At 35.9% G+C, this 27,082-nt stretch overlaps 2 protein-coding genes across 38 annotated transcripts in view; one reads left to right on the top strand and one right to left on the bottom strand.

Annotated features, from left to right (window-relative positions):
* Window positions 1-9,640, top strand: part of NEXN (nexilin F-actin binding protein) — a 30,763-nt gene extending 21,123 nt beyond the window's left edge. For 12 of the 16 annotated variants that reach the window (XM_015869979.2, XM_015869982.2, XM_015869977.2 and 9 more), the window contains 4 exons: window positions 194-415; window positions 2,221-2,406; window positions 2,850-3,210; window positions 5,494-9,640. In XM_015869979.2, the coding sequence (XP_015725465.1) occupies window positions 194-415; window positions 2,221-2,406; window positions 2,850-3,210; window positions 5,494-5,534 (810 nt within the window). In that variant the 3' untranslated portion in view covers window positions 5,535-9,640. Of the gene's footprint in view, window positions 1-193; window positions 416-2,220; window positions 2,407-2,849; window positions 3,222-3,313; window positions 3,806-5,493 lie in introns of those variants that run through there. The other 4 variants (XM_015869973.2, XM_015869985.2, XM_015869971.2 and 1 more) reach the window with 3 other exon arrangements.
* Window positions 1-27,082, bottom strand: part of FUBP1 (far upstream element binding protein 1) — a 43,038-nt gene that overhangs the window by 13,897 nt on the left and 2,059 nt on the right. For 2 of the 22 annotated variants that reach the window (XR_001556844.2, XM_015869986.2), the window contains exons 3-21: window positions 26,919-26,981; window positions 26,040-26,078; window positions 25,639-25,678; window positions 24,886-24,935; window positions 24,727-24,798; window positions 24,433-24,490; window positions 21,713-21,875; window positions 21,532-21,630; window positions 21,347-21,448; window positions 20,602-20,704; window positions 20,424-20,524; window positions 20,003-20,147; window positions 18,440-18,600; window positions 17,540-17,694; window positions 17,375-17,454; window positions 14,271-14,399; window positions 13,559-13,633; window positions 9,739-9,884; window positions 7,156-7,203 (exon numbers count right to left, since the gene is read on the bottom strand). Coding sequence is in view for 12 of the 22 variants with exons in the window: in XM_015869986.2 (XP_015725472.1) it covers window positions 7,156-7,203; window positions 9,739-9,884; window positions 13,559-13,633; window positions 14,271-14,399; window positions 17,375-17,454; window positions 17,540-17,694; window positions 18,440-18,600; window positions 20,003-20,147; window positions 20,424-20,524; window positions 20,602-20,704; window positions 21,347-21,448; window positions 21,532-21,630; window positions 21,713-21,875; window positions 24,433-24,490; window positions 24,727-24,798; window positions 24,886-24,935; window positions 25,639-25,678; window positions 26,040-26,078; window positions 26,919-26,981 (1,829 nt within the window). In the remaining 10 variants the exon portion in view is untranslated. Of the gene's footprint in view, window positions 1-4,619; window positions 8,171-8,702; window positions 9,347-9,738; window positions 9,885-13,558; window positions 13,634-14,270; window positions 14,400-17,374; window positions 17,455-17,539; window positions 17,695-18,439; window positions 18,601-20,002; window positions 20,148-20,423; window positions 20,525-20,601; window positions 20,705-21,346; window positions 21,449-21,531; window positions 21,631-21,712; window positions 21,876-24,432; window positions 24,491-24,726; window positions 24,799-24,885; window positions 24,936-25,638; window positions 25,679-26,039; window positions 26,079-26,918; window positions 26,982-27,082 lie in introns of those variants that run through there. The other 20 variants (XR_001556852.2, XR_001556851.2, XR_001556847.2 and 17 more) reach the window with 20 other exon arrangements.

Genomic DNA, 27,082 nt, shown 5'->3' with positions numbered 1-27,082 from the left:
GCTTAATGATGCTATGAACTCAGTAGAATCCAGACCACACTGAGAGAAAAGTCATTAGAAGGAAAAGGTCTTCGACTTGAAATAACTCCAAGCTAAAAGAGTTGTTCAAGCACTCAAAGTTACACCAATCTGTGGGCAGAACGGGTAGTGACAATAACCAAGGTATCTTCTATGTTCTGTTATTTCTAAACAGCTGGAAGAGGAATCTGAAACTTTTGAGCTAAGCAAAGAATATGAAGAATTAATAAAGCTAAAAAGAAGTGGTTCTATCCAAGCAAAGAATCTGAAAAGCAAGTTTGAGAAAATAGGACAATTGTCTCAAGAAGAAATACAGAAGAAGATTGAAGAAGAACGAGCCAAAAGAAGAGCAATGGATGAAGAAATAAGAGAAAGGGAAGCTGAGAAGTTTCAGGAGGTAATTTGTATTCTGCATGGTAATGATTTACTCAACTAGCACAGCTGATAGTACAGGGCAATACTACTGCTTTCACCAAAATTTGCCGTATTTCCAATATGTTTCTGTCCCTGCTTCTCTGTTCCCTTCTTTGGATGTATGATGTTGGCATCTCTAAGAGAAACAGCACCAGTTTATTCACCAATCATTAGCACTCAAGCAGGATCTGTTTATCTGCTCATACATCATTAATAACCTGTTGGCCTGAGGTGCTGAAACATGCTGGTTTTTGAGTCTGTTCTACTAGTGGTCACACATGTTGCTGCTCCTTCTGAACTCTAATTCATTCCCACCATATAAATTAAGGCCTCACACTGAGGCTTTAGTATCCACAATCATTCACTTCAATATCAGCTCAGAACTTTTTAAACTTCCCATTGAATGAGTAACACTAACATTTCTGTAAGGTCAACAACCTGCCTGAGCGCTGAAGCCAGAACACTGTGACATAAAAGCAAAGTGACTGGGGATGTACCACTGCCACAAGAGCACTACAACTTACACGTGGAAGTAAAATCTTTAGAAGATATTTTTCTAATACACTTGAGATGATTTATGCAAATACTCTGTATTTCTCTCCCTAATCTTCTCCCTTCCCACATCTACTCTACAATCATTTTCTATGATCATTAAGTTGATTATTTTCCAAAAAAAAATAGATAAGCCCAGCTAAAAAACAGCCCACAGAGAAGATGACTTAATTGGGAAGGTCTGCTTTTAAAGTCCACAAATAAAAAGGCCAATAGCACAAATAAAAGAACTTGTACAAGCAAATCAGCAGTGACTTCTAACACACCAGCTGGTTGCATGGCAACGTGAAGAAAGGTTCTGTATCTCTAGTACGTGACAGTAACAGAAAGCAAACATTCCCATTATTATTTCTATACTTCATGGATTCTTGGGAAAATAGGATTTTCCTTGGACAGGAATATGGAGAATTACAGCATAGGTGCAGTAGGATTTATTCTCATTTAAGGTGAAAAAAGAATCAAAATCTCTGCAAAATTAGTTGCAGGGAAAACCAACCAAAATCAACCAAAATGCACAGAAAAAAAAACCCCAACAACCCAAAATCTGAGCATGAGGAGTTGCAAAAAAAGTCAGTGTTCTTTTTGAGGAAATAAACTAATAAAAATCAATGTCTCTTCTCAAAACAAGGAAGGACACGTACTTAGTTGGGCCACTGCTAAGAACATTTACTTGGCTCCCCAATGTAAGACTGCAGTGATGATTCACTTCAGTGCTTTACAACTGTCCTTAGAGAAAGACTGAATACAGTTTCCAATAGCTCTGCTCTTTTTTCCCTTAGCTTAATAGTTTATCACCTCTAATCCCGAGCTACAGCTGTAGCCAAAGTTACTTCTACAATGTTACTACAACATACCACTAACAAAGTGCAATTAAGAGTGAGACGTTACAGGGGACATGTGAATTCACAGTATAGACTTGTAGCTGTGCAATACGTTATTTCTTGAATCCACACCTTGAAGACAATTGATAAGCAATTTGTTTCTTTAGAAAAATGTATTGTTGAAATATTAGAGTAAGGTTCAACTGAAATGTCCTTGGTAACTTCTAAGGGGAAAAAACTCCCATCTCAGAACATGAGGAATTATTATGAGACTCCACTTTACATCCAACATTAAACAAATCTGTGGGGAGAAAAATAACCAAGAGGACTCAAGGTGGCTTTGCAGTTAAAAATTAAACCGGTACAATTGCTATGAGCATTTAAAAATTAAATCCTATTCTTTTTCTTTCCCAAGGATGATGAGGTAGATGTGAGACCAGCCAAGAAATCCGAGGCTCCATTTACTCATAAAGTAAATATGAAGGCACGTTTTGAGCAAATGGCAAGGGCTAGGGAAGAAGAAGAACAGAGGAGAATTGAAGAACAAAAATTACTACGCATGCAGTTCGAACAAAAAGAAATTGATGCAGCATTACAGAAGGTAGAGATTACAAAGTACCTTTTCTAAAGTACTGTCTTTTAACTTGGCCTCTGATTACCACTGATGGCAACAATGCCAGAAGTATAAAAGGAGTATTATATAAATTATTACATTTGTGTAATCAATTGCTTTTGAATTTTTATTACTTTGAAGAGCATGAGAAATATACTGCAAGAAAACAGCAGTTTCCTTTGAATATTCTGAACAAGGAAACACTGTTCACGCTTATACTTTCCCCTAAGACACCAGCCATACCAGCTTCATTAAAACAAAAGTTCAGACAGCATTTACTGCCTGTCCCATGTTCTGAACATTGTTTTCTAGCATGGATAGGCATTTCCCCTTCTTAAAAACAACAGCTTTTCTGTATTCAACTATATGTAACTAGCAGTCACACAGCTATTGCTACTCTGAAAATTCTAAACTGAATTATTCTAAAACAGAAAAGGGAAGAGGAAGAAGATGACGAGGGAAGCATCATTAATGGTTCTGCTTATGAAGATGAGGAAGACCAAGCCCGATCTGGAGCTCCCTGGTTTAAGAAGTCACTGAAAAACACATCAGTTGTTGATGGTGAGCCAGTGAGATTTACAGTTAAAATTACTGGAGAACCGAAACCTCAAGTCACATGGTGGTTTGAGGGGGAAATGTTGCAGGACTCTGAGGACTATCAATATATTGAAAGAGGAGAAACCTACTGCCTTTACTTGCCTGAAACCTTCCCAGAAGATGAAGGTGAATATATGTGTAAAGCAGTCAACAACAGAGGCACATCTGCTAGCACCTGTATTCTCACCATTGAAAGTAAGAGTTAGTATTTTAATTTGCTTAAATCTCACATACTCTTGTATCTTTCCTATTGTGAGAAATCTATTAATCTCTTTCTCTTAACCTTTTTATTTTCTAGCTGATGACTACTAATGCTCTACTTTAGCTGGAATCTTTCTTCCCCTCAAAACTTTCTTACTGCATCATCTCTTTTTCTGATGGGGCCAACTAAAGAAAGCAAAGATATGCATTGTCATTCCTGCATCAGATACGAATAACCTTCAAGTTGTGTGAGTGTCCGGGTTCCTTGCTCAGTACAGAATTTAGTATTGCAGGCTAAAAAAAAAAGGAATCAATGTGTGAAAGATCAACTAAAAGGAAAAATGGAATGATAGTAGCGCTCCCATATTTGAAGACCAACCGTTGTGTAATAGTATAAAGCTAAATACACAATCTGGAAACTTTTGTAGTAGTGTAAATCTACTGGTATAGTTTTGCATGAGCACTGAATATTTAAGCTGTTTTACTTTATCCCAGAGGCACAGAACTGGCAAAAGGAAATACTTATCGATGATTTTTCAAGAACTCCAGTGTACTATTTTTAAACAATAAAAGATTACATAACTGCTCACTCTGTCGCTCTGTGGTTCAAAGAGCACTAGTTCGGTGGCCGTGATTCTTTAAACAGGCTTGCATTTAAACTCTTATGCTCTTATCAACCTATGCAGTCGGTAATCCAAATAGTAAGAATAATCTCAGTAAGGCCTGTAGTTACCGTAAGAACATCACCATTTGCTTGTAAAAATTCTATTTTTTCACTCTTTAAAAGACAGAGAAAAATATGAACCAACAGTTACGTTGATAGGAAGTAAACAATTACTTTCAGGAAGTACATCGTTTTTCAACCTCCATTTTTTTTGATGCAATGAATTTATAGTTGCATCTCTAAACGATGCCTGCTTGAGACAAGCACACTATTTTTCAATAGAATCTCCTTGGTGTCAGCGCTTAAGTCATTGTGCTAAACCCTTGTGAATTTTTCAGCATAAGCTTCTTTAAGAATTACTTTACAAATAAGTCACATTTTCAACTGAAGAGCACTGGCAGAGCCTTAGCATAAAACACAGTAAAGCTAGATTAGATTATGGAAACATTTAAAGATTACTAAGAAATTTTACTACGGTCAAATGTGCTGACTGCCCTCAGAACAGTCACTATGGAAGTCACTCTTTTGCCTCAATAAAATAGTTGTAAAATTCACAAAATCTTGGGAAAAAAATATAAGCTGCATGATGTTTTCAGTGAGTATTTTAATAGCCATATAGACTTCCATGGGGGTGATGTTCATTCACATGAGACTTGGATGTTGTGATATTTTTCCTCTACATCTGTTATTTCCTACTAACGAAGGCAGGGTAGGAGCATAAGAAAGACAAAAACATTGCTATTATTATCCACCAGTTTACATTTATTGAGAAAAACCATACAAAAAACATTATACAGTTAACGTGTACCCATATTACATACAATGTCAATGCAAGCTCAAAACCACATTTTTGTAAAGCATTCGATTTACCTCAAGTCCAAGCTGCATCTCCCTAAGACACTGTTCCCATCACAGTTGCCTTTTAAAGCCAATCTTCTTTTTACACACGGGTAGTTTCTGCAGAGAACACTTTTCTCAGGACGAAAATGCATTTCACATGCACGCAAGAGAAATATTTGTGCATACATACGAGTTTTATAAGCTATTACTAGGGAAGAAGGAATCCTGTCAACTGCAGGCTTTCTGAAAGGCCCGGTCCTCCCTTCCTCCCCCCACTTCCAGACAAAAGTAAAATAAGAGCCCTTAGCATGCAATGAAAAACTTAAAAATTACTTTGGAAGAGAACAGGGGAGAAAAATTTTCTATCATCTGATACAATAAAACACTACTGGTAAAATGAGAAACATGTCAAGATAAGCTGTGCAAGTGAATAATGATCCTTTCTGTCTGCTCAACTTGAATGGAACACATGACCTGTGATAATGCTAGACTGAAGATTATTCACCTGACATTTTACTTCATGGCCTACTAGAGTCTAGGCTGCAGAAAGGTGTATGAAATTCTATCCCCTACTTCAAACATTATGCTTCTCTTACGTGACTTCTCATATTCTTTTGACTACCTAATTTGTTAAGACTCCAAGGGCGGAAAAAAAAAGCAAGAAACATATAAACATAGCTTATGGATAAGAAAGTCTAATTATCTTCTGCCATCAGAGTAACTCTGATAATGTTTTTTGTTTTTTTCTTTTTTTTTTTTTTTTAAATTCTAAGACTACAATTTTGGAGAGCTGAAAGATAACCGCTACATTTAGTACAAACCAGCATGCCTGTAAGCTCTGCAGTCACAAAGTCAATACACCTCAAGTGCTATATGCTGAGGTAAGAAACCTTCCACACCCTAGCAACATTCCAATAAACTGGCTTTCTTCTTTATTTCCTCCCACTGGCTAAAACTTACTGCAATATTGTTAATAATATTTTAGGAACAACAGTTGTTAAGAAAAAAAGTACCACGTAAAAGGAAGTGAAGAAATGACTCACCCCACCACTAAATTCACAGTATCAAAATCCAAACAGTACACACCTAACTTGTGTCAAAAATGAAGTCAAATTGCATATTACACTACAGATAATCAAATATTAAGTAGCTTGAGAAACTAAACGACAACTATTGATTTAGTTCAAAAAGTCAAGATATCTAAGCTTGACCATATAGAAGAATATAAATTAAAACTGCTTAATATTATTAAATCACACATTAAAAAAAAAAAAAAAACCAACAAAAAAACAGATCATGGAACAATTATGGTCAAACAAATAATACTTTAAAGAATGAAAAGTGATCAAAACAAAAATCATACCCTACACCATGGGATACATTTCAAATCTGTTATGCTTTTGCCAATTTTACCTTCTACATGGAGCCCTTCTACGGTCCATGCTCATCGGCTCACCAATGGCATACACTCAAAGGATTCCTCTTTACTGGTAGTAACTATCTCAGGACCTGATTCTATGAGCTATGATTTGGTGCTTGCAGCATCTTCAGCACTGTGTGTGAAAATGAAGGCAGTATTTTTGAATATTTTTCTTCAATGTACAGATAAGCAGGACTTTTGAAAGAGGAGCAGCACATTTCAGAAACAGAATCATCAACAACAAAAAACAAACAGATGCTGCTTTACTTTAAGCTTAAAAAAAATAAAAAAGAAAACCTGTACCAGACCATCTATAAGACATACAAACATTTGCAACTATCAAAATATACAGCAATTCAGTTTAAGTATCAAGGAACAAGATACACTGACTGATATACGGAGAAAATATCATTTGCTGTATCATTAACATTTAATTGGTGCTTTTCCAAGTAAAACATACTAATCTGTGAAACTCCAGATTCTATTTTCCTACCTTGTCAAGTATGAATTAGCAAACTAAGTTATCTAAAAATGCCACTATCACACTGTAACTCTAAGACAAGTCATCAAGTTCAGCGGCAACACGAAGTTATATTCTTTGTATTTACGTCTTATGGATTGAGTGAGAACAGTGCCCTACTGTAAAAAACATTTGTGAAGGCTGTTGACATTTCTATCACAAGTAATTCCTGCATATTTTAAAGGTTTTGATTCTTTAATTGCAACAAGTAGCTACTGGAAGAAAAAGAACAAGAATGACTACTTATTCTGCTCCACTTCAATTACTGCAGTCCACTCAACTTTTCTTACAAAAAAAATATACATATTTACCTAGAAATATAAACAGTTGTTTAAAAACTTAAAAAAAGACTTTCCACTGAAATGGAACCGTGAGTAACAATGCATTTGGGAAAGCAGAAGATTGCTTTTCAATACACAACCACAAAGATCTCACAGGGACAACATTAATGTACTGAAATATTTAAATTTATATACTTCCTTAGGTTGTGCTTACCTGTTGCTTTTTTGCAGCAGAACCTAAGGTGGAAGGTCTGGGAAGGCACTGTGAAGTATAAATAATTGCACTGTTTGCAATTAATAAAGATTTTATACCTTAAATGAATCAAAATCAACAGCCTCCATTTTGTGAATGATAAAGAATCCAGTGAATTCAATTTTGCTCAGTTTAGTACATAACAAATGCACCATTCTTTACGATTATCTACAAAATACCATGCAAAATATCTCAACTATTATACTTCATACCCTACACTAAAGATAGCAAATACCCTCCTATCCTTTATAAGGTACCAGAATAATTCCTAATTGTTAAAGGGATAAAAATAATTCCTTCCATTTCTACAGCACAGTACATACATTGCTAATTACCTGAATAGACTACTTCAAATTTCAAGCCTCAACTTTTATTTCTCTGTGCAGCCACCCTAAAAAAAATTTATTCTCAAAGCAACAATACGTTGTTCCAAGAAGATAAAGTAACAGTTATAGAATTAAAACATACCTACATCACTACATATCTGCAAACTATCTGACGACAAAAACAACTGGCTATCAAGTGGTTCCAAAAACTTCAATGTTACAATATGCATACTTTAATACACTGAATGATAGAGCTGTCTCACGAGTACTAAAGAAAATACTATTACTCAGATAAACAGCAACATAATTGGTTTTTTTTTTTTGCTATTGCTATACCATTCAGGAATACTTACCCACAAAGCTCACATTATGTGTATGTAATATGTATATACGCAAACCTATGTTTCTGAATCAAGAAGCAATTACAGTTTCCTAAGATATCAGCACTGTATTCCAACATAATATTCACACAAGTATGGCATTTGCATTATGTGGAACATTGACAAAAAGATACTGTTGCAGTTCATCAATTTGTCATTCTGATGTACTTACAGTGCAATGCTCCTTGAAGGAACAATCAAGGATGATACACAGCACAGTCCTCCTCACCCCTACAGAGCTAGTTCTATACTGGCTGGATCAAACCTGCACTTCAACAGACAATGGCAAGACAGACTGTATTGCATGTTGTCTAATATATGCAAAGAGCCAATAAATATGCAAAGAGCAAACAGGATTTCAAGAGAATCAGATGTTTAGTATGAGCATTAGAGCAATAAGAAATTTCAAGTATATAAAAAAAATAAAAATCAATCGATTCAAGTACTTGAGTATTTATGAAAATAGAAGTTATCTGCTCTGCAGGAAGTTCTCAACCACTCCCCATCAAACAAAACAGCGTTTCAAGGACAGATGCAATTTCTGTAACTACTATGCATACCACATTCACTTTTCTACACTGAATTTTGAAGTGGACTACTTTTAACTGAAGGCTTAAGCACATTACTTAAAATAAATGTTATAACTAGCCTGAAAAAATCCTCAAAGTAATTACGCAGGAACAGGTTTGAAGTATTCAACTAAAAACAAAAGTCATCTGTTGTAACAGCTGCACAGATCTGAAACAGTGGTCACATGTAAAAGGAAATTTCACTGTTAATGCAATGGAAGTATGCCAAAAGATCATCATAAACACATGCAGTTTTAATCAAATAGAAAGAAAATTAAGATATCAAGATCACTGGTGCTAGGCAGCAAAATACAACGAACAAAAGAGATCCTCCATCTACAACTATTCTGCAAGAGGGGAAAAACATGCTAACGACAACTGTTTAAACTCAACAAAGTTCCAAGGGGGGAAAAAAAAATAATCTCAATTGTGTACAGGTACCTTGATTCTGCGTTGTAAATCAATCCTATAATTCTTTAAATACCCACATATCCAACTTACCGACACAGGAGGTTTCATATTATTTATTGTAAAGCACAAAACAGGCATTTTAAAAGTGATAAAGAATACATTGAAAAAGTACATTTATATCACAAAGCATTGACCACATAATTGCAAATACATTTGCTGGAATGTGTACATCTACACTAATACTAAAAACAAACCATTTTTCATTTCTACACAGAAATATTACCTCCTATCAGTAGTGATAGATATTTTGTACATTTTCAAAAACACTATTTTTTTTCTTTTTTTTTTTTTTAAACCAAACAAAATTAAGATCTTCATCAAGGCGTCTGCATCCATACATTTAACAAAGGTATTTTCCCCCACACAATGAAGCAAATACTGTATTGTCCACTTCTTATTATTGGCCCTGTGCAGAAGAGATACATAAGAGATACACAACAAGTTAAAGAAAATCCATTAAATCGAGCTAACTCAGGAGTGAAGCCTTTAAGAAAGAAAAATTGGTTAATGTAAATGGTGGTGGCTTCTTGCATGGTTTTCAAAACCCTGGGAGGAGAAAGTTTTTTTCTTTTTCTTTTTTTTTTTTTTAAATTAAAATCACCAAACACACAGATAGATACAGAAATCAAGTTATCATGTAAACAACGTCATCTATTAATTATTCTGATAACAGGTACTGTGCTAGGAAAAAAAAAAAAAAGCATACTCCAAAGGTAACAAAGCAGGAGACATGCAAAACAATATCTATAAGTACTGAAACAGAAGCTAGCCAGAAAACACACTGAAGGAAGTTTATACCTGTGGTGCTGGAGGATGCTGTGGCATTCCCTGGGGACTTGTCTGGGCATAATAAGCTGCCTGCTGCCTGTAGTACTCGGCCCATGCTGCGCTGTAATCTGGCTGACCACCAGGTGGAGCTCCAGCAGGTGCAGGAACTGCTTGACCTACAAGTGATTCAGGTTTTATAGCTTTGCTGCTGCTACACAAGTGAAACAATTCCAAAATCCCATTACCTAACAAACATCACTTTGCTTACACTTCTGAACAACCTTGTGGCTGCTCTTTCTTACCTTACTTCTCATTCTACTACTTTAATGCAGTGATTTCCAAAGTCCAAAAGCTCAAGTCCTTGTAACATCTGGTCTAAACCAATCTGACCAACCAGTTTAAACCAAAATACAAGTTAGCAGGGGAGATCACGTTCCATCACCTACCTAATCTGACCTGATCTTATACTGTACAGCCTGCAATACTTAATTTGTCAGAACCTCATTTATGCACTCCCCCAGTTTCAGTATGCACAGTGTGATCTCTGGATTTCTGCAAGTTATCTTTTTACTACTCCAATTATTACCATTATGTTCTTCAAAGATCTTTGTCTCAAAGGTTCTTTGCCAGTTACCACTGAAGAAGATACCTGACTATGAACACAAGCTTCTCTATTCAGTCACTGCTTGCACACATCCAGACAGAAGGGGTCCATATATATTTTCTTTAACTTCTGAAATAAAGCACTTCTTACTACTGCAATACACGTTCTTAAGAGGTCAGAGTATTTCCATGTGGAAAAAGTCAGGCCTAGATTACTACCATTGAAACACAACCCACAACCCACCCCTCCAGCCAAACTGTTACACTTTTTCTAGTGCAAAAGGAAACAAAACCAAACCCTATCCTATCACACTACATCAAGCAAATCTAAGTAAAATGCAAGCTTCTATCCTATGCAATTTTAAGAGAGTGCCCCTAGTCTGATCTTCTGCTAACAGTGGGGAGATTCCGAAGGATGAAGGCTGGATACTGCCCATATCAACTCACTTCTTATTCAACTGCAAGACCACAGAGCAGCATTCTGGTATAAATTACAATTTAGTCTTCTGATCAAGAAGTCTAACCACAGCTATCTTTAAAATATGGCTACAAACCATCCCAGGATACCCTTTTTCCAAGTTTCCAAGGCAATACATGTATTAACTCCTACAATGACATACAGATCAGTTAGTGAAATGTGACTTTGTGTTTCTTAGGAACCAATATCCTTGGAAGATTTTTACTGATGTAGTTAAAGAAAAATAGTATAACTTCATTTCAAGACAACACTACCAACATATCTTCAAGCATTAACCTGCTGTCTTGTTAACCTGAAGTTTAAAACAAGTATTTAAATGTATGACTTAGGGTACTAGGAGACAGAAAGCTTGAGCCACCTACGAGACACACATACAGTAACTTACCGGTGTGCATAAGAAATTTCATTAGCTCTTCAGTCTTACTTTTAATTGTATTTGCTACTCAAAGCAATAGTTCCTGAGCAAAACAAGGGTCTGAAAAACAGGACAGACCTTGCCACTGTGTTTGTGAGTGAGTTGGTAACATGTAACTTTCAAGCCACTGTTATCACAAGCTCAAAAATCATAGGCAGAACACAGAAAATGTGTGATTGGCTGCGTCCTACTAAACAAGTCGAAAGTCACTTAGGAAAACAGTATTACAGTTTTCATTACAGTATTCAGAACACTTTAGTTTTCAGGTCACTATGAGAAAAAAACCATAGCACTAGTTGCAGTATTGCAAGAAAGTTGTTCAGCTTAGCACTACTATGAGCTTAGTGTAGTCTCCAGCAGCCAAACTAAAATAATTTGGGCTCTTCACCCACATTTCAGTTCAATTACCTGAAATAGCACATGTATGAATTTTTTTATAACAGCTGTTTGTGTAACTATCTGTGCTGTGAGAAATCTGAAATGGAATCCAAGAATGACCCGTAATTCTGAATTTTCTCCTTTTGCGTGAATTAGGGACAGCAGCATTACAGCACAACAGGAAGCACAAGCAATAGCAGCTGTATTTGAGAGATGTGAGACCACAAGAATGTGCTGATGTAGAACCTTCCCATGTTAACTCTTCTACCATTTAACATCGTAAAGGAAGCAAGGAAAAACACCCAATTATTTACTGCAAAACAGGGAACCTGCTCCTCAATCCCACTTGTTCAGTTCATCCTCCAAGTGGATCACGGGAGAAATTACAGATTCTATCTCAATGCTTTTATCATGCCAAAACAGAAGAAGGTTTTTATGACTTACAAACTTGGGCAAAGATTAGGGAAAAGAAAAAGAAAAAAGAAAAAAAAGATCAGAACTGCCTGTTTTTCCTCTTGTTTTTTGTAAGAATTTATCCATTGTGAATTTTAAGAACAATTCTTCACATTTCCTAATGTTTTCTTCTCAGAACTAAGACTCCTTTCCAGACGTGCTCCCCAGAGCTACCCACCACCTTTAGAGCCAATGTTTAGTTAGAGCAAGCGCAACACTACAGCAGTGCTCACTTTCAGAGATAACAAAGCAGGGTCTCTCATCTTTTTGATAACGAATTAAATTACTCTTAATTTAAGGGCAGTAAAAAAGCTCTAGTACCTTGCATTGACCATGTGAGCTGTGATGACAGAGACAGCAAAGTCAGAAAACAAAAAACCTCCACCAAAATCCAATCAAACAATAAAAAACCTTGTTAAATGAAACTGGAAGAGAAAGAATGTTCATTACATCTTAAAAACCAGGTGTTTCGAAGTTCAGTTTTTACAATCTCATATATAGTCCTTGAAATATCACATCACTCTATCTTTTGTTTCATTGATATATGCTACACCAATAAGCATGAAGGTAATTATGTCTTGGCAAACTGAGATCAAGTTGGTTGCAAGTTGGTAGGAGGAATTAAGCACGTCATAATTCCTGACTCCAAAGCTCTGTAGAATATCTTACTGAATAGAAGGGGTGCCATCCAAGAGGGGAAAAAAGAGAAAAACAACAACAAAAACCCAACAATAATAGTAAAAAAATCAATCTGTCCCACTAACATTAAACAAACCAACCCCCCAGCAAATGAAAAACCAACAAATAAATCAGATGTCTTCTTATACAAATCTACATCATGTATAGTAAACATGAGAGATCATACAAGACTTCACCATGATTTCAAAGACAGCATTTTCTGCCAATGCACAAGATCACATATTCTCTCTTTATTCAGTGATGGAACCTTAAACTGTAGATATCAATACTTCTTAATAGTCAGGTTGATCAAACTATTTTCATGAAGGTTGCAGCTACATATAAACTTCAGTTTAAAGCACAGCACTTAAATGCTGCAAAACAAATACTATTAAAAAAGCAATAATGTAAATGAAAGTTAGTTATGACTTTAATGATCACAGAAAGAAGAAGTTAGAACAAGAAAAAGGAAGGTAATTGAAAGCATAGAAAGCAAATCTACTGAACACCAAAACCAACATTTTCATTAAAAAAAACCCCTCAAATGCTATTGAAAATATTTTAAAATACTTAAAATTTTAAGCACACAACAAGGATTCTTTCCCCATGATTAAGTACAGCCATCTTTAAGCAGATAGTTTTTTTCCAAAGTTCATTACTGGAATGAATACAATTAAATGCCTTCACTGTTCTATTTTCTTCCAAGGTCAAGGTTCTGGTACTATTGTTAAGGGGAAAAGTCCATACTGCATTTTTCTTTAAATAAAAAAATAAATGTTATCAAATGAGACACACAGATCTCCTACAACATCCTACCACAGAACAAGAAAAATATGCACACGTACCCATTTTTTTGTAGTATTCCTCCCATGCCTTTGTATAGTCAACCTGCCCTGCTGGTGCTGGGTTTGGCTGATCTCCTGAATTGCGCAACAACGAAAAAAGGTTTAAATAAAATGACTGAATTTGGTTTTCCATAACAACTTACAAAGAATCATATGAATTTTTTAAGTAATAATCTCAATATTACTCAAATCTGTCATTAAAAGCCTCCAAGAAATAAGCTGCTAAAAACATAAACAATTACTAAAAGAAGCCAAGAACTATGTATTTATTCATCATGCAATCAGAATTCAGAAAAGCATACACCTCTCACATTATAAAATGCTAATTAAAAATGCATTAAGCCTCTAACTATTGTAACACACAACTTAATATCACAACTATAATTTTCTCATAACCACAGGAAGTGAGGCAAATGGCAATTAACTGGCTAATTCCATTTTTGCTTCTAACTGACCACACTATAAAGACGCAAATTAAACTAGCCTAAGCAGCAGGAAAATTATGTGTTTGGAGTTAATTACAAGACAAAGAACAGACTACCTTGATTAATGCTGAAATAAAAACCAGCAATGCTGAAGACTGTAAACAGTATTTTTCTAAGAAAACAACATACCTTAAAATACATTTACCCAGCATACAAAGACAACAGAAAATTATGGCACATCTACAACCACAGCATTGAGAAACTTATCTACTTTACTGAGCAGTTACCTTGTCCATTGGTTTGGGTTGTAGCTGGTCCACCAGGAGGGGCTGCAGGTGGTGGCTGTGCTTGCTGCTGATAGTAGTGAGCATAGTAAGCTGCCCATGCTGCTGAATTAGGATCTGTTCCTGGCTTACCTATGAAGGAAATACAAGCACTTATGAAAACACTGCTCTCAATTAACTCTGTCCTAGGCACCTTCATTTTCCTCCAAAGAAAACTCCATCTAAATCACCATGTCAGCCTTCTATTTTTCCTTTCTAGCACAAGCTTCCCATCAGGTCTCATATAAGTGCGCTGTATAAAGCATACTTACACAAAACTGCTGAGATAGTATCTTTCAAGAAACTATGCTGCTACAACACCATTTATTTTTTTAAGCAGAAACATATTAGAATTTATTTAAGCAGTCATGTTACTAAACAGCTGCAACAATGAATCATTCTATCGCTGAACTTCAATGGTTTCACTCTCATCATAGCCTTGCACCCACAAGGCTGGCAAAAGTAATACAACAGCAACGTTTTTAAACAGTAAAATACAGAAACAGTACTTTAAGAACCTGGGTTCCCATACGTGGCTATAAAGCATCACTGTTTACTTACAGCTTTTTAGTAAAACAAATGATTGCAACATTCGCTTCTTCTGTGGCTATTTCCATGCTTCCCTTATTTTTAACTACATCTAGGTAGGCCAATGATGTTGCTTTCTAGGTCTTACTTCTCTAATGTTTCTCACATAAAGCCTGTAGGAACGGTTATTCTTCTTGCTGAATCACACAAAAATTGATTACATTAACACACTGGCAATTCACAAAATTTTCATAGCTGCTATTAGAAGCCATGATGTTCTATAATACAACCAGCTCCATTTAGTAACATTTGCATCCATGAAGAACATAAATATTTCTGCAAATAACTGGGGCCAAATGCTGAAAAATTTCACACAAGAACACATACACAAATGACATTTTAGGAGAACTACTATGAGAATGAAAATACATTTTCCCCAAACCAAAAATAGGTAAGCAATTGACTGAAGAGAAAAAAGAAATCCCTTGAGAAAAAACATCAGAGAGGTGAAAACGAGAACACAACAAATTTCAGGCAGTTTTGCATTTAGCAATCAGATGTAACCAATCAATATGCATACAGCAGTATCAGCATATAGAAAGCAAAGTTAACAGTTGGCTGTTCCCCTTTTAAATTACACTGCTTGCTTTCACAACTGTGGATTTAAGCAATATTATTATACTCTGGGACTGTGCTTAACTTCTCTGAGGAGACTGTCAAAGAATAACCAACCTATCACATGTTCACTGCAGAAATGTTTCCACACAAGAGAAGAGTTGCATATTCAACTTAACATGTTACTAAGCATAAAAGCAGAAGGAACAACATCTATTGAAAAGCTTGCTTGGATAAAGAGAAAACAGTATACTCGTGAGAGATGCAGCCAACACTATACAGCCTCATTTAACACAAGGCTAATACATAGAATTCTAAGGTTACCTGGAAATAGCAAACAAGTGACTGCTTGGTTCCACCCCCCCACCCCTTGCTTTTTATAGCTACTGCTCCAGAAGAGAAGACAACATGCGGTTCATTGAATTGCCAAAGAATCTGACTGTAGTAACTAGCTCCACTACAACACAACAATACAAGCATGGCATGGAGGAAGAATCTAAGGAAAAAAAAACAAACAACCCACACCAAAAAAATGAGCCATTTGTTGAGTTGAAATGACTGACTTTGGACACCTGTATAGAAATTGTTCAAGTAAAAGCTAGTCAAAGGAAAACACCAACTTCAACTGCACCAACGAAAACTTCATTAGATTTGTAAGTCAAGTATTAACCTGAAAAACAGCAATAAAATAATCAACACAAGTATTTGCCATTTTTCATCATAAAACCATAAAAAGCTGGTAATGAAAAAGACCAACTTTCTGGCAGCGATTGTGGATTAAATGATTATTGGTAGGCTGAGATTTCAGGTCCAGTCACCCCGAATCAATCTACTTTCAAGTACTTGCAATAGGCATTTTTAAATACAAAGCAGAACACATGCAAAATTACCATATAAGCTTAGGAACTGAATCTACAGGTGGTTCTTTGCCTAGAGCAGCTATATAGAAGTCTTCAATATGAACAAAACTCTAGACTGTGGCATCTTCCAAAGCCCTATCTTATCCACTCGTTCCAGGATCAGTGGCTATCAGAAAATGATGTATTCTGTTTTAACAAAAAAGGAAACTGAAATCTTTCAGTTGAAGTTCTGAAGAATGCCTACCTCAAACCAATGAGGTACAAGTGACTCAAGCATCTAGCCTTACCATGCCTTCTGCGACTGCAGTTGAGATTCCCCACTTGCTTTAGTCCAACCAAAGGATGTAACTTAAAAGCAGGAGACTAAAACTTCAGGAAGTTGTAATTAAGAAAATACTCCTGATTTTGACAAAGATAAACAGAAACAGAAAAAACAGATCCTACAAAGATGCATTTCAAAGAGAATACAAATCTGTTATAACAAAGCCTCAAAATACATAATCCTATGTACTTTTACTGTATTAAAAAAACTGTGCAAGAGAAGTTTTATTCCTCAAAAAGGACTGAACAAAATACATTTGTACCAGACTCTGAAGAGCAATCTCATATAGGACAACAAAAGCTAGAAACACACAACACGGCATTTTGTTCAAGGTCAGGATCAGGGAGGCTGTTTAAAATAAGAACTCACTGAGTACTGAAAAAGAAAACACATTCTCATCAAAGAACTTTATGCAACAACAACAAAGCTAATCATATTCCATTACAAGAAAAAAAATGGATGGATTTGCACAAAAATCAGATAACCAAGCACCTCACAAGAAGCATCATAAACTGGGATGCAAGATCAATAACATGTAATGAAGAAGCACATTCCAGCTCTAACAACCAGATTTCAACATCTCAAGAAATGGGGAAAGTATAAAACATAAATTGACCGCCTGTAAAGAAAGCCTTTCAGATTTACCAGTGAAACACACATATTAAGAATGCATGTACTTGTAAGGACAAAACAAACACACTCGAAGTTTACCACGCTACAGCAAACTGTGCTCCATTCCCTACCTGGATCTGGTGGATTTGGTGGCTGCCAGTGTGGATAAGCATTTCCCCATCCTTGTGGAGCATACGGAGCTGGAGGACCACTAGAAAAGACCAAGTAATAAATAAATAGAGAACCAGTCTTAGGGTCACCCTACAAGGAAGAAATATCGCTGAAGCAATACTTACTGAGGTGCTGGGCCAGGAGGCCCTGGATTATAAGGAGCTGGGTTATATGGTCCCATGGGAGCACCAGGGCCTGGTGGCCCAGGAGGTCCGTGTGGGCCAGGAACAACACCATGGGGTCCATGGGGAACAGGCGGACCCAATGGATTTACCGGACCCTGTAACAGAAGTAGCACATTGATGAAAATCAACTCAGAATAAAGACTCGTCTGTAGTTCAGATGCACAAATCTGAACAATTTAAGAACTGCGTCTAAAAGGTCTGTCTGATGGTCCTTAAATTTCCTTGGAGAATATGGTCTTTTTGGTAATATTTAATATTTAATTAGGTTAACAAATAGTTATTACTTCTACAGCCACTTTAAGTTGCACTTATTTCAGTTTTCTTGATGAAGAAGAATTTTAGAAAAACACCAATTATTCCACAAGCTTAAAAAAAAAGAAAAGCAGCGACAAAGCAAAACCATCAATGTTTTAAAATAGCGATGTATCTCAATCTGGCCATCACAAGATTATATATGTTTGTAAAGTCAGGTAAAAAAAACAGGCAGTAGATTTTTTTTTACACGCATACACAGGCATACAAAAATAAAGTGCCATTTACAAATTAGAACTGTAACTGTGCATATTAAGAGTAGAATGCTAAGCAAGGAATTTACTAGTTCTAAGAAAATTAAGGCTATCTTTGAAGTTGTCAAATGTATCATTATGCACTAAGCAGGCATATTCAACAACTTACCATTACAGAAATTATTTACTGTAAACACAGACACAATTCATTATCAATGAACTTATTATATGATAAAGTAATTTGGAAGTGAAATAAAAGGGAAAAAAATTATCTCGCAAGAATCTAGCTATATTCTCTGTTTAGTTATAAAACAAAATACAGTTGAACACTCACTCCAATCTTTTCTTCTATAAGTTGTCGAGCGTAATCTATTTGCTGGGGTGTTCCACGGATAGTAAACATCTTCATGTTTGGGTCTGCATTAGGTGGAGGATTTCTTTGAAGCTCTATTCTAGCACCAGACTGTTGGCTTATGCTTTTAATAGTTTCACCACCTATAATGAAACACACACTTCTATAACATTCATGTATTAAGTGAAAACACCAAGATTCAATAAAAAAGAGAAAAATCAGCTATATGGAAGTTTAAAATTAAGAACTGACATGCATGAGTTGTGTAAGAACACATAAGAAAAGTCTTCACTGTACCTAGAGCATTGATTGCAATAAACCAGTAAATACGATTTAAGACAATATCGTTACTAAAAAAACCAACAAAAAACAGCAAAGAACTCCTACTACGCTGTTTACTTCTTTTTCCACCCGTGTAAAGATATAACATTAGTCACAAACAGCAAACAGTACCTGCAGATATCATTGAACACAACCATTAAGCCTAATCCTCCTATAAAGCAGGCATTAAAAACAGATTACAAAACCCCATAGAAATGAACATATGCCAATGTCTGTTTTTTGCAGTGCACTACGAACAGAAATACCCCTAAATCAGCTCTTCCCACCAGAGAATCCTGAGAAGATACTTGTGTTTCAAGACAGGTCATTTGGCATTTAAAAAAAATAAATAAAATAAATTGACCTGCTAAGTCAAGAACTGAACTTTGTCAGCCTATTTGCTGTCTGAAAAATACACTACAAAAGAAGAGCAGCCCTTTCAAGCATACACTAACTTAAAAAGTGAAATTCTATGAGAAGTGACAATATTAATAAATACCGAAGAAATTGTCACAGCATTCCATTGCAAAAGATCTTCACCATTATGTATGAAAATTAGTTTTAGAGTGATTTACAAATGCTGATGAAACAAATTCCAAAGCAAGTTAAGCAGAACACACATCTAAGAATGTAGCAAACACTACAAGTTTTATAGTATTGCTACAATACTAGCTTAGTATTTATCACTTTTAAATACATGGATTAGAAAAATTGATTGCTTGGTTTTTAGCTACTGAGGTGTGTTTTGCTGAGGAAAATCTTTCCTACCTAAGTCTGATAGTGCTAGGACAAGGAGTAATGGTTCTAAACTAAAAGATGGGAGATTTAGATTAGATGTTAGAAGAATATATATTCTTTTTTTTTATCTCATGGAAGATGGTGAGGCACTGGCACAGGCTGCCCAGTGAAGTTCAGGATACCTGGAGGCATTTAAGGCCAGGCTGGATGGGGCAACTGGGCAGCCTGATATAGAGCTTGGAAACCATGCCCATGTCAGGGGGTTGGAATTGGATGATCTTTAAAGTTCGTTCCAAATCAAGCTGTTCCATGAAAAGAAAGAGTGTTTTAATTCAGCAAGACTGTGTTGCTATGCTACACACGGAACCATATGCAGGGGCTTTTCTCCAAACACCTCTTTAGTATGAATGTTTATAGAAACAGAAAGAAAAAGGTTATTTTTTTTAAACACAGAGGTGCATATTTATATATGAAAAGATACATTGCCTTTGCCAATGATTAATCCAGTTTTGCCAGTGGGAACAATAAAATTGAATTCCTGTAATCCACCAGGGGGCCCCATGTTCCAGTTGCCTTGACCTCTACCCCTTCCTCGACCACCGGGTCCTCCTGGTCCACCAGGGTTACCAGCCTAAAAAGAAAACGCAACAGATTAGTATTTTTACGAAAATTACTGCAGACAAATTATTAATGCCAGCTGGTTACTTGCTTGGAATAATCACATCATTTGTTCAGAAATAATCTGATGTTTTAACAAGTAGAATCTCACAAAACACCTGAATCGTGTTTTATATGCTTTACACAACTCTGCATTACACTGGTTTCTTGTTACACACTATTTTTAAATATTCTCAGGGTTTCTAAAAGCCAAATAGGATATTTTAAATAACATTAAATATTACCCAACCTGAACACTTCGAAGAAGATCTGTAATGATTTCTGCAGCGTGTTGACATCTATCAGGAGGCCCTGTGATTTGGGCTATCCTATCTGGAGTTGTTCCATCATCTAGAATAAAAATGAATGGTTCCAGTAAATGTAATCCATTAAACTTATTCAAAAAAACATGCAGATTTATTACCAACCTGGCTTAAATTGGATCCTAACACCAGCATCATTCTGAATCTTTTTGATCATTTCCCCATTTCTTCCAATTACAATACCTACAGCAAACCGTGGTATTGGAACCTTAAACAAAATGAAAGGGTAACATGTTAGAATGGAAAACTAAGGCTGGACCTATGGCTCTTAAGGTTTTTTAAGAGTGATTTTTAATTTTATTTTTTTAACATCAACTATCAAGACACAAGCTCAATAAATAATGGAAGACAGCATGAGAAAGAAGGAAATCCTCTGCACTGCACATTCTTATAATGGTAGAAATTGCAGTGGACAATATACTGTCCACAAGCAAAGAGCATGAAGTTCTAATAGGCCTAAATAGCAGAGTTCAGTAGGTGTAACTTTCAGCTTCACCTCTGAGGAAGTTACAAGTTCAAAATTTGCATAACAGGTGGAATTAAATACTCGTGTCCAAACTCAAGTACAACTTCATCATTTTATAGCATTATATACTTAGCCATAGAACTTACTTGCTTTCATTTACAAGATTTACATTCGCCAGCTAACTGTGGCTCTTCAGAACTGTTGGTAATATAAAATGAATACTGCACACCATTTAAAAGCAGAAGTTAAGCAATTAACAAATACTACTTACACACTACAGTTACTTGCAGAATCTAGTAAAAAACTTTCAACAATATTAATCACTTTAACATTTTAACATTAACATCTCAAAATACAGTGAACAAGTTTTTCAACCATGCTTACGTCTATCCCTTCATTTCCTCCTATTCTTGACCCATATTCGTTGCGCACCTCTCTAAAGCCACCTTGATCACGAATTAACTCCAGCACCATTTCCTTGGCTTGCTAAAAACACAAAGAAAGTTCATTTAGGTACTGCAATATCATCACAGACTTAGGAATTCTCTGAATTCTGAATGACTCCTTACCTGAACTTTATAAGGGTCTCCAGTTATTCTAAGGGGTTTGTCAGCACCAGTGTTCTGTGGACCATCTTGAATCATGACCATTTTGACACCTGCTCGCTCCTATTCAACAAAAAGGAGGTCAATACTCACTCAAATCCAGATCTAGTACTACCACACACTTCAAAAACAGATACACATATACCTGTAATTGCTTAATTGTCTCTCCACCTTTACCGATAACTAATCCTGCTTTACTTGCTGGAATCATAATTTCTTGGACTGCGTTTCCAGGTCCATCCCCATGATGAAAGCCAGGTGCAGGTCTTCCCTTTTCAACTATTTGATCAAGTAATCTCTTCGCTGATCTGCAAAGGAACATACGTGCTTATAAATTCCTGCATTTATCACTTGTCCATGTCCATTCTCCTTAAAAGAAATCAAGTTAAAAGATCTCAGACCCCTTTATGCACTTAAGTTTCAGAAATGCATCAAGGACACCTGCTACTTCATAAACATACACTTCTCAAGACCTTGAGCGCAACCCCCCTATGGAATTTCCTTCTAGACCTTGGAAAAGAAAAGAAGTAATCTGTTATCAAAAATGATGCAGTTCTCTTAAGGGAAATGTTTTCAATCCTTTTCCCAGGTCTCTATCCAATGTGCATTCTAGCATCAAAGCACAGAACACACCCAGCAGCTTCTTTAACAGTTAAAGGTATTATCTCTCCCTCTGACAGACAAATGATTTTTGCCATGTTTGTGGAAATTAACTATCATTAAGACCACAATCTCCAAACCAGCTGGGTTAGAGCAATCCCAAGCTGAAATACAGGCAAGATGGAGAGTGGATTGAAGGAAGTTCTGAGAAGAAGGGCTTAGAAGTATTGGCTGATGTTAAAACTCAGTGATTCAGCCATATACAGGCAGCTGTTTAAGCTGCAAGCACACCCTGGGCTGCATCAAAAGAACCATGACTAGCAGGATGAAAGACGTGATTTTTCCCCTCTGTTCTGCTCTCTCAAGACCCCACACGAGGCACTGCACTCAGTGCTGGGGACACGGATCTGTTAAAGTGGGTCCAGAGGATGATCAGAGAGAGGGCAGAGTTTCTTATGAAAATGTTCCACTGTATCAAACAACAGGTAGGCTGCAAAGACTGTCTTTTAGTTCTAGTTATACTATCTGCAGGAATAGTACAAACAAATTAATCTTGAACTGCTCAGAGGCTGAAATTTCAACTCATTTCCATTATCAAACTAATTCTTTTCTTCTGCTTGATCGAGACAAGCACAGAAGGGTCTGTAAGTTATACGGATCCAAGTTATCAAATCCACAGGGATTTGTTTGTTTGTTTTACTGAATCACAACATACACAGTTGTGCAAGAAACAAACAAACAAAGAACTAGACCGCACAATGTGCAGCTAATCTGAGAAACACCAGGAATGTCAAAAGGCTCCCTGCAAAACCACCATCAGCCAAAAAATTTCTGCAGAGGAAGTGTAATCACTCTAAGAAATAAGGAAAAACTCTGTAAATTTATATCAGAATCTTAAGAAACTAGAGACAAAGTAATGTGGGTAAGCCTAAACGCACCCCAACGTCACAACAAAAAAGGTAGTTCTTTGAGCAAACTTGTTACCCCCTCAAACATGACTATTTTGCCTGAATTTACATAGAGAAAAGTTAATTCAGGAAAAAAGAAGACAGAAACCTCATACTTAAAAATATTATTAAAATTTCAGAATTAACTAGAGGTGTTGACAAAGCCACAGTTTATTCTTGTCTGGTGCACTAAAATCACAAAAAAATGGAAGTTTATTCTAACTTTGCTCTTAATTTCAGTAGTTAGTATAGGCAGCCTAATGTGAAAGAACTTTTTCTTTCACCTACAAGCAGCTAATTTTAGAGCATCTGATGTTAGGACTTACAAACAAGGCAAAAGAAACAAAAAAGACTGTAATAAACCTAGCATTAACATCCAGTACAGTCATACTTGCTTTTTGATTCTGCATGAAATGTAAAGGTATTAGCACTTCCAAACATTACAAGAAAAGCAGACAAAAACAAGTATATACACCTCACATACAGTTAAGTGCCAGAGTAAAATCATTATTACAGCACTAACATCAGCTACAAACTCCTCCTTGTAACACATGAGCTGAACAGACTATAATTAGAAAGGAAACTCCCATGAAGGAGTGACATTATGAACAACAGCATACTTAGCTGCAAGGTACGAGGTGAATGCCCATGCTACTTTAACAAAGCATCAACGTGTAGCTGTAGGCCTTACCTGAAACTATGAAGTGGAAGGAGCTAATGAGGCACTACCAACTATACTAACACAGCTAAGATCACTCCTAGCCAAGCCAAGATAAGCAAGTTGTCAAGTATAAAACTTCTGTCCCAGTAAAAAATGATTTTGCTATCACCTTCTCCTCTCAACACAAGAAGGCTGAAGCGTATTTTGCTGGCTGGCATTACTTGTGTACCTTTGGTTACACAGTTTACACCAAATACAGACTTAAGAACTGTCAAACTGCACTCTGAGTAACCCCTTCTCTTAAACATTACTTTTTTTCCTTAATCTTTTGAATTACAGTTGAGTTTCATTTTTGCATATTAGAATTTTATTATTATTTCCTAGCATTCAGTTATCCATTTCATCCTCAGAAGCGTACAGTTAGATAAACAGTACCAAAAACACGTGTTGGACTTAAATTTCTAAGTTTATTAACTATATAGACTTTTATCTTTAAACCACAAATATGCTGACTGCAGTATCAGGGATTCTGTACATATTTAGCGCTAGATGGTCTCTTCAATGGAAATTAAACACGACCTAAACATTACATTTAGATGTAAAAAATGAAATGTGCAGCATATTTAAGTATGAATATCAGGAATTTATTTTACTTACTGAACAGATTCTGGGGTTCCAGTTAACATGCATGACCTTTCAGGCAGGCCCCCACTATCTAGGATTATAAAATAAAATCAATTTAGCAGTCACAAAAGAGTTGAAGAAGCTAGACATAATACAAAAACAATTGGAAGGTCACTGAAGAATTCTATTACAATATTTGTGCTTCTTTAATCTGTGATAACCATGATTAGGACATGAATTAAAATGTACCTTAAATGAAGCTATGAATGAAGGCAATCAGACAAAAAAAAAACAAACAAAAAACCAAAACCAAACAGAAATAGTTACCAGGTGCAATCTGTATTTTACATCCTGACTCTTGCTGTATGCGTGAGATCTGCTCTCCTCCTCTGCCGATGACTTGTAGAAAGAAAACAGAGAATGATACTTGTATTAACAGCATCTGCTAAAATCCCTCACTATAATGCAATACTGCAGACTACTTACTGAATCCAACCATTCCATCTGGAACTTTGTACTCCTCTGTCATCACAGACCTGTAGAGAAGGTTAAAACAAAGGTAGTGAGCATACAGAGACCAAAGAAGCACTAAATTTAGAGATAACATCCCATTAAACTAGAGGAAGGAAGTCATACGCAAGCATAGTGGCAAGCAAACTAGGAATCTTCAAATGTGACCGGAACAAATTCAACATGAATCAATTGATTCTAGCCTTTATTCTCTTTATGTGATGTGAGGTACAGAAAAAGACAGTGTATTGTTAACAAGCTTTATCTATATGTCCCTCAAAGGCAAAGGACAGAACACATTGGATGCATTTGTTCAGGGACAAATAAAAATATAAGCTGTACCAAAAGCAGCTGGCTAAATTATAAGCTGTCTTAAGTCCACCCCTACTTATTGTTTAAATCCATTCCTTCTCTGTTTTTAAGACAGCACTGAGCTCCTTTCCCCTTACTTCTACTTCCAACTTTTGGTAACGCTACTAAGGAAAAGCAATTCATTTTCCCCCTTCTATTTTTGATGCACAGCATTGGCTGCCAAGAAAAGACAAGACAGCAAGATATTACCAGATGCACTTTAAAGGTTTGGCGTGGGACTGCTGCAGCTAAATTTCAATTATGACACAAACATGGAGTAACTGTTTTATGCATCGGTATCACTTTTCCAAAATAATTTCTTGAAAATGCTTTTAGTACAGTGGAAAACTTTACATAAGATGTAGCATTAACCCTTACCTTTGTTGTTGATGCATTGGTGGTAGCTGATTTCCAAAAGCTGTAAAACAAGTTTTGAGAATTAAACTCAAGAAAATACTATAATTTACAGCTAAGATTTTTGTTTAATAAAACTCATCCACGCAGACATCTATCCAACCTGACTTTTTAACAAGTCTTATCAAGATGTTTAAAAATGTAACCAAACTATTCTTAGTTGTTGCTAACATTTCCTTTTCAGTTTTACGAAGCAGATTTGCACAGCTTCAAAGAAGGAAGGTACAACCCTCCAGCCATTCTTATGATCTCACTGATTAAAGTACCACCTACCAGAACACAGTTTGAAACTGTCATTCTGAAAATACTACACTTGTTTAGGAGTTTTATTTATTTTTTTTCCCAACAAAATAAAAACTACTTACAGTCATTCTGAGGAGCAACTTTCTTAGCATCTGGTTGATCTGCAAAATTAAGATTTTTTAAATTTTTTTGCCAGGAAATTCAAGAACCGTTAACACCTTTTAGTGTGAAGTGCAACTTTCCAGTGTATTTTAGTCCCCCTTTCTTATTTTTTCTTTTTTATTTTCCTCCAATTTCAGGAAGTTGATCATCTGAATAGAAGAAAGAATCTCACGAGCACTCAGCACTTGGTTAGTACAGCTGAAAATACGTTAGGTTTCTCTGCGTATCTATTCAGTAGTTAAACAAAAGGTGGAGTTCTTAGAACACACTGTAGATCACTCAGATACCCAGTCACTGAAACTTAACTAAGACAAGGAACAAAGTTTATGTCTATTGGCTGCTCAAGCTAATGATGCTTCTATAGGTAAATAAAAAAAAATCCACACAAAAACTAACGAATTTAAAGGAAAAAATAAAATAAAATCTGACAATAACTACAAGTCTAGATCAAACATTTGTAAACACCACAGTATCACACAGCAATGCAAACTCAACCTGGATTTTGGTACTAAATTCCTATCCAAATATCAAGCATTTCATAGCATAAAACTTACAAAAAAAAAAAAAAAAAAAAAGCAGATTAAAAGCAACTATATCACTACTATCCAAATCCTTTTTGTACAGTAAAGGAATAAAAGGCATAACTAACCTTTATCTGAAAAGACAGACTTCAGATGCTTCCTTCCCACCCCAAAATATAGGTTACATGAACCACCATGATTATGTGCAGCAAAAATTCAAGACACATATTCCAAGAAATATTTGTGTCTATCCAGAAAGATCCACTAGTTTATGTCATGTTTACATACTAAACACAGGTAATAAATAAAAATTCCTGCCTTTAAAAGGAGAGGGCATTCCCTCCCAGTGTGTTGTACTGCTCGGACTTGTCCAAGAGCCATCTACACATAAAATAAAAAGAATACATTACATATATCATCTGAAGCATCATTAGCTCATTTTTGTATATTAAAAACCTCACCATCAATAGAAAAAAACTTTA

This window comes from Coturnix japonica, chromosome 8, assembly GCF_001577835.2.
Source record: "Coturnix japonica isolate 7356 chromosome 8, Coturnix japonica 2.1, whole genome shotgun sequence".
Taxonomy (NCBI): Eukaryota; Metazoa; Chordata; class Aves; order Galliformes; family Phasianidae; genus Coturnix; species Coturnix japonica.
This window is presented reverse-complemented; position numbering and strand designations above follow the sequence as displayed.